The sequence below is a fragment of the Ciconia boyciana genome, chromosome 18, assembly GCF_034638445.1.
Source record: "Ciconia boyciana chromosome 18, ASM3463844v1, whole genome shotgun sequence".
In the NCBI taxonomy this organism is placed as follows: domain Eukaryota; kingdom Metazoa; phylum Chordata; class Aves; order Ciconiiformes; family Ciconiidae; genus Ciconia; species Ciconia boyciana.
In genome coordinates this window covers 6,074,692-6,084,893 of record NC_132951.1, presented here as the reverse complement: position 1 = coordinate 6,084,893, position 10,202 = coordinate 6,074,692, and the positions used below count along the sequence as shown (strand labels likewise).

General features: G+C 44.7%; 1 protein-coding gene across 1 annotated transcript in view; it reads left to right on the top strand.

The window, feature by feature from the left end:
- The first annotated feature begins 650 nt into the window (after nt 1-650).
- ABL1 (ABL proto-oncogene 1, non-receptor tyrosine kinase) overlaps nt 651-10,202 on the top strand; it is an 83,523-nt gene continuing 73,971 nt past the window's right edge. The window contains exon 1 of the mRNA XM_072883070.1: nt 651-2,006. Within this exon, the coding sequence (XP_072739171.1) occupies nt 1,871-2,006 (136 nt within the window). The 5' untranslated portion in view covers nt 651-1,870. The remainder of the gene's footprint in view (nt 2,007-10,202) is intronic.

The window sequence follows — 10,202 nt, the reverse complement described above, 5'->3', positions numbered from 1 at the left end:
TAAGGGATTTGACATGAGCTTTCTGGGCCCTTGGCTAGCATTTGCTAGTGAAGTTATACTAGCAAATCCCTTTTCCACCTGTCATTTCCACCATCTTCCACTTCATCCCACTCCCCTCACAGCTCCCCTTCAATTTCCCTCATCTTCCCCTTCATGCCCTCTCCATCCAACCTCATCTTCCCCTCAGACCCCTTCATGGCAGCCCCACTTCCCTCATGGCTTCACCCTGGAGACACCTTTGTGTCCCCCAGCCCCCTGTTCCCTCATCCTCCCCCCACTCCCCTCACGGCTCCCCCCTCGATGCCTCCTCATGGCTCCCCTCACCCTCTCCTTCACCCCCTCGTCTCCTCACGGTCCCCCCAGCCCATGCGCGGCCCCTCATCCCCCTCAGAGGTTCCCCCCAATCTCCTCAGGGGCTTCCCCCTCGGAACCCCCTCACGGACCCCATCGCCCCGCCTCCCCTCACCGCCCCACACCTCCCCATTTCCCCCGGGGCGCTCCCTCCCCGCCCGGCAGGTCCCCGTCATGGCGGCGGGCGCGGCGCCCGGCCGGGGCCGGCAGCGGGAGCGGACAACGGCCGGGCCGGGCCGGGCGGGAGGCGGGGGCGGCGGAGGAGGAGGGGCCGGAAGGGGATGTGACCGCCCGCCCCGCCGGCCGGGGACGGGGCTGCGCCGCGCCGGGGGTTCCGGGATCTCCCTCGCCGCCTGCAGCCGCCCCCCGCCAGTCTCGCTGCGCACCGCGGGTGCCCCCGGCGGCAGCCCCTGGGGTACCCCCCGCCCTGCGGCCCCTCGTCCGTCTCCTCCTGCCAGGCCTGGCGGGGGCCCCCCCGGGCGTGCGGCCGCCCGGCCCCGCCGCCCCCCGCCCGGCCCCCTCCGCGCGTCCCGCCGCGGCCGGGCCGGGCTCGGCCCCGCTGCCGCTGCCCGCCCGGGCCTTGCCCGCCGCCGGCCTCCCCCGCGGGGATGCAGCCGGCCCGGTCACCCGCGCTTGACCTCTTCTGGCTGCTGTGCAGGAACCGGCCTCCCGGAGCGCGTCCCCGGCCTCGCACCCCGTCCCCGGCACCCGGCTCCGTCTGAGGCGGGCAGCAGGCCGGGAGGGCGGCCACCTGCGCGGGCCCGGCGGCCCCAGCGTTGCTTCGACGCCACCATGGCCCCCCGGGCCCCGCTGGCCCGCTTCGCCTCCGCCGGTGTGCGGGAGAGGTAGCGGCGGTGCGGGCACCCGTGGCTTGCGATGGGAGAAGGCGAGGCGTTGTGAGGCCGGAGCCCCCCGTCCCGTTCCCTCGCCCCAAGGAGCGTGTGGAGCCTGCCAGGCCCAGAGCCGCCTCTGCTTCGCCTTGCGAGCTGACATGGTTTCAGCGTACTTGATCCTGCTAGACTTCAACGATACTTGAAGCCAAATACGTGGCTCTTTGGCCTTTGCTAACTCAATGCTATGCAAAAGAAAAGGAGGAAAAAAAAAGAAACCTTGACACTGGTTGCAGTGGGAATGGCTGTTTCCTGCCCTGGGTGAGCCTACATGTGGTTTCTTTATTGTGAGATGAACTAATTCTCCTTTACCCGGTGGAAGACACACTACATATGGCAACCTGAAACTTTGGTAACGCTTGGTCATTACTAAGCAGTCGGAACTTGTACTAATTTTTTTTTTTGCCTAAAGTCACCTAAGGAGCCTTGTTGCCATCTTCAGAAGCATTGGAGGAATCTGCGCTTGTCTTAATTCTTCACCTCAAGTGACTTTATCACGCCGCGAGTGCAACCAACGTGCCCACCTAAAATACATTCTCCTTCAAAACTCCTTCTCAACCTGGAAGATCAGGGATCACAGACTTCTTCAAAAACTTCTCGTCCTGGGAAAGGCTGCCCATAGTTACTTTATGGGGCAGCAGCCTGGAAAAGTTCTTGGGGACCAAAGGAGGCCAAGTCTGCCTGCCCTGCACTTTATCAAAGGAGCAGGGAAGAAGGAGTCATCGAGGCATGGGGGCCCGCACTGTAATGTCTTCGTTGAACATGGTAAGAGGTTTCTGTTGGTATTTCTTGTGGTTTAATTTTGATTTGCCAAGCTAGATGCAATATGGATTTATTCAAGGGCATGGTGCAGATACAGAGGTACTGTACTTTATGGAAGTCTTTTGTTTTCTCTCCCTTGCTTCTTAAGGCAGATCTTCTGTGATTGTTTATTAAGAAAGTACTTAACTTGGGTCAGATTGCTTGAAACCTGGGCAGAGGTTATTATACAGCTAAATGCAAAATACAAGGAAGTAACTTTTTAACATTGTACAAGCTTCTAATTTCTGCCTTAGATACGTTCAGTTTAAAGTCTGTTTCGTACGTATAGACTAAGCACACCTGATGGTGATGCTATGGTCAGTGACAAGTGTGCTTTAATTTATTGAAAGGGACTCTGCTACTTGGGGGGTAGGGGGAAGACTTCTTTTGGAAGGTTTGCGGATACTGCTGTTGTGACAACTGGTTGGAATAAAACAATTGCTTGTTAATTTGCGTAGTGCGTTTACAGCAGTTTTGGTTCATGGCTTCTCATAGCCTGTTAATTCTTCATCTCATGCTGTGACGGATTTAAGTGCTAGATGCTAAAAGTGGCCAAGTTAGGGGTAGAGCAACCCTGTCACTTGCTGGTCTTCCACAAATTAAGATATGCCTGAGAATCTCAGGAGAGAAGCCAAATGAAAAGCTCAGTAGGAGTCAGAGGTAGGTTTAGTAACTGTTTCAGATGTTCTGGTTTTTTTTTTCTTCTATTAAAAAAAAAACAAACTAAAGAAATTATAAACTGAAGGCATCTCTACAAAAGTGAGATGCAGAAATGCATTGTTCCACTGAAACTTTTTGGAGTAATCCCTGCGTTTGCATAATGGTTTTTCAATTCTAATCTTCTTTGAGAAGACATGCTACTGGTTGCTATCTTCTGCTGGAGAATGGGATTTTCACAAAGCTTCTTCAACAGTTTTGTCCTCTTGAGGAAATTTATCTGTGAGCAAAACAAAATTGCATCTATAATCTTCATAGAATTAAAAATCGAAATATTTGCTGTGTCTGAGAGCACAGCCTAGCAGTTAGTAGAAAAGTTTTGATTCAGTTTTGGTTTAGCTGGCCTTTGCTTTCAAACTTTCTCTCATCCTTTGTTTCTAGAAGGGACCAAGAAATCCTGTGCAGTGTTCAGCAAAGACACAGACAGAGACACTGTGTATGTACTACTGTGTTGAAATATTGTTTTGAGTTACGTCAATGTTATTTTTTCTGATTTTCCCCACAATGTTTGTGCACTGAGGTTATTTGGGAATTGAAGGTAATTAAGGGGAGTTTGGAGAACATAAGGGCTAGCTTGTCCCTCTGATGATAAACCCGTTGCTGGATTTTTCCAAGCCATGCTTTCAGTCCTGTGATATTACCGCTCCTCCACCCCCAGTTTGGTTGCTGCTTTTACTACTTCGGACAGAGTTTCAAGGTCAGATGAGATACAGCGAGAGCGCCAACTGCAAGCAGTACAATATTCTAACTACCTTCGGTGTTTTGATGTAGTAGAAGAGCCAGAAATGCTCCTTTTTGATCACCTAACAGGAACAGGCAGATGGTAACTTCTTGCCAGTATGACCTGAGGTCAGAAGATCCTAGCACTTTGCAAAGAAAAATAGCATCTATAATGTCCTTATACCATATGTCCACAAGAGACCTCAGTGTCTTGATTTAGAAAAGAATAAACTTGAAAGGGGACATCAAGGCCAGTACATCTGTTGAGAGAACTGCAAAAGATCAGCCTCGCTTATCCACATGAGGAAAAGTTTCTTCCTTTGAGTGTATTAAATGGTTCTTCGAAGTACAGGCAGTCGAAGGCTCTACCACTGTTGTTTGTTGCTCAGCTCTGTTTTGAGTTTGAGCTGCTCCTATCCTGAAAAATGCTATCTTAAAATATCTGGAAAAATACAGAGGAAACAAAGGTCATTTTAGAAAGTTCTTCATCTCCCTCAATTTTTTTATTTGCTAACTTGTCTTTGAAATATATATAGTCTGACATACTTCATAATTAATGGACAGAATAGTATTTAATGTTTTCAGTCCTATTCAGAAATGGTTCCATAGGCTGTAGTTCATAAAAATATTGGCATTTTTTCAGGGCTTAAATTTCTGCATGTTTGTCTTTCAGCACTTTGATTACACAGTTTCTTCTAAATGCCGAACACTGTATCTGGGTTCTTTGCCACACTGTGGGAACTAGCTTGTCCCTGGAAAATCGTGTTTCTTGCTTTTCATAACTAAGAAATGTTTGAGGAGAAATTCCAGGATGACCTGCTTAAAGCAAACCTCTTGAGACAGTCGAACTCTTAAAGGTTTGAAGTTCTTGTACATTAAAAACCATGATAAAACAAAAAAATGTGGAGCTGGTAATAGCATGGCTCTCCTGTTATGGTTGTGTTTTGGTAAAGCTGTTTCATAACCCCGTTTCAGTGGGACCACCACCTGCTAAGTTTTACTGAGGCTGATTCAGCAGACGCTTAGCAGTGGTTTTCAGAGCACCGAAGATCTTAATTGCTTCAGTGGTATTGAATCTTAGCTGAAAGGGTTAGTAAATATTATCAGATACTAACAGTGTAAGGCAAAATAACTTTTCAGGGAAGTAATTTCATTTCTCAGTCGTCGTGCTCTCCATAGTGCTCAAAGCAGTGCATCAAGAGGCTTCTGAAAAGCAAGGAGGCAACTGGCCAGAAATCAGCTCTGCTGGTGGTCAAATGTTCTGTGAGAATAATGCAGAAAGGCTCTAAATTTTGTCATGAGTTGACAATTGAGGAGTCCATTAAGGGGGAAAAAATAATCTATGGGCAAGTTTTAGACTTCTTTCTTTGTCTTGCTGCTTTCTGCACTAAGGGTGTTTTGCAAGCTGGAGCTCACTCTGGTGTAGTTACCCTGGGCAGCAGAGTAGTGCTTGACGGGATTTTATAATTTCATCTTGACACAGATTAGTCCATCTCTTAGATTGCTTGCAAGCTTGAAATTGTGAGAAAGTATAAAGGCAATGTTTGCTTCTTCCCCTGAGCTTTTCTTGGCTGAGAAACGAGTCTATAGTCACTGCTTTTTGTGAACGTCCAACTGAGAAAAAAGCTGTGGTCGGTAGACAGTTAATGGGAAAGACTTTGTAAATGCAGATTGAAGTTTGCACACTGGTGTATCTTGTGCCTTTCTGGAATATTAATCTGGGCAAAACTCAGACTTCTGAAAAGAAAAACAAATAATTGAGGTGTATTCCCACAGGACTCAACTCTGATCCTGGCGTTGGCAGTAGTTAACTGGAGCGATCGGCAAACACCACACCTTCTCTGACTGTCTTGGGTAGGTGTTGCTGTGCTGAATGATGAGCAGATCCCCTGAAGCATCTTGGTAGAACAGTATCTCCAAGCAAAAGCAGCACCTGAAGGCTTAAAAAATGAATTCTGATCATTAGACCTGTGATGCTGAGGTGAAGAAGAGATGCTAGGATAACTGCTTAGCAAGGTGGTAGGTTTGGTCCACAGCTTTGAATTCCAGTTATTGTGCAATTGACTGTGGTGATGCTGCTTGGTCAGCAGCAGAACAGTGTTCTGAGAGGTGAAATCCTGAGCAGCATCTCTGCTTGTGCAAGCCTGAAAGGTTGGGTTTTATATGTATTCTTTAATGCATAGATGTGATGGTGACTGGGAATGGGGACCATCTTTCCGTGGGCATGTTGGTGAGAACTTGAGTGTGATTTCTGGATTTAACAATGGGAAATTATGGTAAATAATATCTTGAAATATAGGTCTTTCAAATGTTGCTACAGCTTTGATGTACGTATTTGCTCTCATTGGTGCCAGTTTTGCTGTGGCAGTCAGAGAAATAATTGTTTTGGGAGGAAGAAGAAACCTTCTGAAGAGGTTTTGGGTATGAGACATTCTTATATGCTGGTTCTCGTTACATATAATGGATCACCGATAGATATCAACCTGGTCTTACAACTTTTTAATTGTTTTATGTTTGAGACATTCTGCAAAGTAATACAAATATGGCTAACTGTAAAGTTGGTAGAAAGAAAAGGAACTTTTCTTTTGAATCTGTTACACCTTTACACTACCAGGGAGTGATAGTTGTTCAGTTTTGAGCTTTAAGTATCTTTAGAGTATAGTTGATAAAGCACTCGCACAAGAATGTTCTTTTCTTATTTTCTCATAGTGACAAAATGGGGTCTTTCTGATAGTTTCTCTTCCAGCAGATAAGTGATAGGAAAGCTCAAACGAGCTGTTTACCTTCCTGTAAAGAGAGACGAACTCCAGGAACTGGATCCATTTTTCTTATCCCTTTAGTGCTGAATACAGCTGAAGTCAGCCTACTAGCGTCTCTTTCATATTGGATCTGAACTTTTCTCCTTACAAGGGTGCTGAAAGTTTTAGTGCTTTAACTAGGAAGTAATTGTGCAAAATAGATCCATAGCGTAAGCTTGCCACAGCTGCCAGTTGGAGAGATGCCCTATGAAATTCACTATTAGAAAAAAAACAATTAAAACTATCTTTTTCTATATTACTGATTTAAAATTGATTTTTAAGAGTCTTTAGGTTTAATAATCTATCTTGTTTTACGCTGTTAAATTTCATGTTTCAACTGTTTGGATTGTGAAAATGAGTACATTACTTAATAATTGGTTCCTTCCTCAGGACTTAGTGATTGACCAGCATACACGAGTATATACTACCATATATACTGTTATAATTACATTGGTGTTTATTATTTTTATGAAATGCCGATCATTTTCATACCGTGTAGGAAAATGCATAATTCCAAGAAGTTGGTTGGTGGTTTTTTTTTTTTTCCCCCTGAGTAAAATGTTATTAAGAACTCTTCGGCTTTGGAATATACTTTTATCAGCTGGGTGGTCCAGAGCAGGTTGTGATCAAGCAATAATATATGACTTTGTACTTGTTATCCTTTATCGTACAGGTGAGGTCAATATATCTTCTTTATATGCAATATACATTTATTAGATAGTCAATTGCCCATACATGGAAATGATTTAAATGAGATTCTTTCCATACTAGAACACTGTTTCTTTAAACCCATGTAGTTAGAAACCCTGCATTTATCTCCTTCCATTGTTCCTTAGGGCATTTTTATACTCCGTTTCTGCTTCACCAACTGCAAAACCTGAGACTTGAAAGAAACTGCTTTACTGCTCCTGATTCCGCTTTAGGCCTTTCACCTGAAATTGTATCGTTAACATCAGCCTAATAGGAGTCCATTATTTAGAGCCTGACTTCAGTGTCTCAGGTCTGCGTTCTAAACTGACAAAACTTTCTTCATTGTTAGGTTGGAGATTTGGCAGCTCCCAAACTTTAATTTCCATCTCTATTAGGAGAGACTTATCCCCAGCTTTTGAGGTCATTGCATATGTATCCAACTTCGATGTGCTTTGGTATTAACCTGGTTAATGCTGATGTCTGCTGCACACCAAATGCAGATTTGTTTACTGCCGCTGACTATATCCCTTTTCATCATACAAAGCTCTTGCTATATTTTTTCCTGCTCCAATTATCAAATACCAGTAGGGTTTGCTAAGAATCTCCTCCACAAAACTTGATCTAGGTTTGGAATATGTTAGGAAAGAGACCTAAGACCTGCTAAACTGCTTTTCGACACGCTGAAGTGGAAGATGATGATGATGGGGAAAGGCTAATCCTTTTCCTGGGCAAAAGCAGTTGTGTTTTGTGCACTGACTAATCTTTGATAACTTGCCATGTTTAAGCAGTTCATCTTGTTCATGACGAATAGGTATGCCAGACTTTCATTAATAGATTGTGCTGGTTCTGCATTCTTATTTACAAATTTTAATAGGAAGGCTATGTGAGAAGATCAGGACAGGGAGGCAAGAGAAAGCTGCAGGGTATTAGAACAGAAATCATTGCTTGTAAGTGGTCATCTCATTCAGCACACTTCAACATTTACCAACAAACTCACAGCATTTTAAATTGAAGAGTTTAAATCTTAAGCTTGAAAGTGAGGCATTGACACAGTCCTATTGCTGAGAGTTGGGAATCCTGAGTTTCATCCCTGGTGCTCTCTGCGTTGGGCTCTGTGGCACGTGGCAAATCATGAGGGCGCAGAAAAGTGAAAATGGCCTTGGAAAGCCTTGTCCTGTTGATGGTTGGTTTAGGGTGGGGATGCTGTTGTGTTGTGTCTTGGAACAATAGGGTTGTGTTTCCAGCTGCACTTATAGGAACTCCGATAAAAACAGACAAAAAATAAATGGGTGAGTATTGTCAGTCCTCGGCAGTTGTGCTGTGTTTACTCACGTGGACTAACCAGTGTCTTGGCAAGGTGTCAGATAAGGAATGCTGTTAACTGATACCAGGCAGTCTGAACGCATGGCTGCAGTAGTTAGTCCAGCTCTTAACATCCAGCCGCTACCAGTGGTGTGTTCGGTAAAGGTTCATAGTGTGCTGCCTTAAGCCTCGGTCCCTGTTTGGAGTATTTTAGCATCCCCAGATTTCCTGGGACATCACTGCAGCTCCATTGGTGTACTCGATCCACACCGTAAGGTTTAAAACATTGATTGCCGTGGTACTGTGTGGGAGTGGATGTTCCGTGTGTTATAGGTGTCATCTCTTTCAGCTATATAAAATGCTCGGATTGATTCACATTCACGCAGACTGAAGGAAGCGTTTAAAATACTACTGTCCTTCTGGAGTCATTGTTGCAGATGGACTTTGCTTTCCTTTTTTTTTTTTTTTTGGCAGGGGAAGGGGGCTGCCTTCTATCTGCAATGTCTGTCGATAGCTGTAGAAAGAGGCCTAGTGTCTTCACCCAGCAGTCTTCTGTCATTTCAGATGTACTGTGCCATTCTTGTGAGAAGTAGAAAGTCTCCTTATAAAAAGGTCTGTTGTGAATCGCAGAAGTCCATTACTATAGGAGTGTGAAGAGCAGTTTCAGCAGAAGGAAGAGGGACTCTTGTTGCTTTGCTTTTGTGGACGGTCTTATCAGTCAGCTCTTATCCTGCTGTATGCTGATTGAAGATCAATTTAAACAACCTGTAGAGGTTATTAATCTGCTTACCAGAGTATCCATTTTATCAGTATAAAGAGGAATCTTGGACAAAAAAGGTAATGAACATCCAGACGGTTTTAGTAAGTAAAGCTGCCTAAGGCAATGTCTTTCCTTAGTTCTTAAATAAATTAGTTATTAGTTAGAACTCTCCTTAGTTCTTAACTTTGTTCTTTCTTTAAACTTGCATGTTTAATGCCAGTTCTGCACTTAGTTATTAAGCATAACTTTTTGTGAAATGGCTGGGAGTTGCACCGCCCTGATGGCAAAATTTGATGCGAATCTGCTAAAATGGTGTGTTATGCTCTGGGAGGAGTCCCTTTCCACACGTCTCATTGTAATGATGGGACAAGCATGCCTGAATACCAGCTTGCTTTAGTTTTTGCCTAAAGTGCTTTCTGAAGTTAGTGTTGAAATTAGATTTAGGTTTTTTTGTTCTTTCCCAGCATTTCTCCCTTGCTGTTATCGGTTAGGTTGTGAAAAGCATGAGCTTGCTTTTCCGCAGAGTGATTGCTGCTAATTTACAGGGACGCAAGCAAGATCATCATTCTTTCATGATTGAGGAGACTGCCTGATTTATGTTGTGTCATCTCTGTGCACTGTTTTTACCTAATGAATAGAATTTCACAACGGATTATTAATCATTAAGACTTTGGTTTCATTGTGTGTCTTAAAGAATCAATATTGCTAGATGTTGCCTGCCCTGAGAAGCTTCTTATACATTAGTGCCGCTTTTCTAAGGCATTTTGGTGCATTCATCTTTTAGACTGATTTCAGTTCCTACCTTATTCCTGCCATATCAACTCAGTACTTCTCGTACACCTTTCCAGGGCCTGAGTTGTGTCCAGTCTGCCTTTCTGTAGGCTCATCCTTTGTCTGATCAGTAGCAAGTCCTGTTTGGTCCAGTCTCTCCTTAGAGCTCAGAAAATAGTAAAACGGTGAACCTTATTCTGCTGTGATTTGCACTCCACACTTGCATCAAAGAGGGAATGATGGCCTCAGAAGCTGGGAATAATGTGTGATGAAGACTGTATTGAATCACGTATTCTGCTGCCTGTTAAATGCACGGGTTTTGGGATGGCGAAGCTTGCTGAAGTACAGGATTCCCCCCTTTGCTGACCTGCTGTTTGTTCCCTGTCCAACGTCCATCGCCGG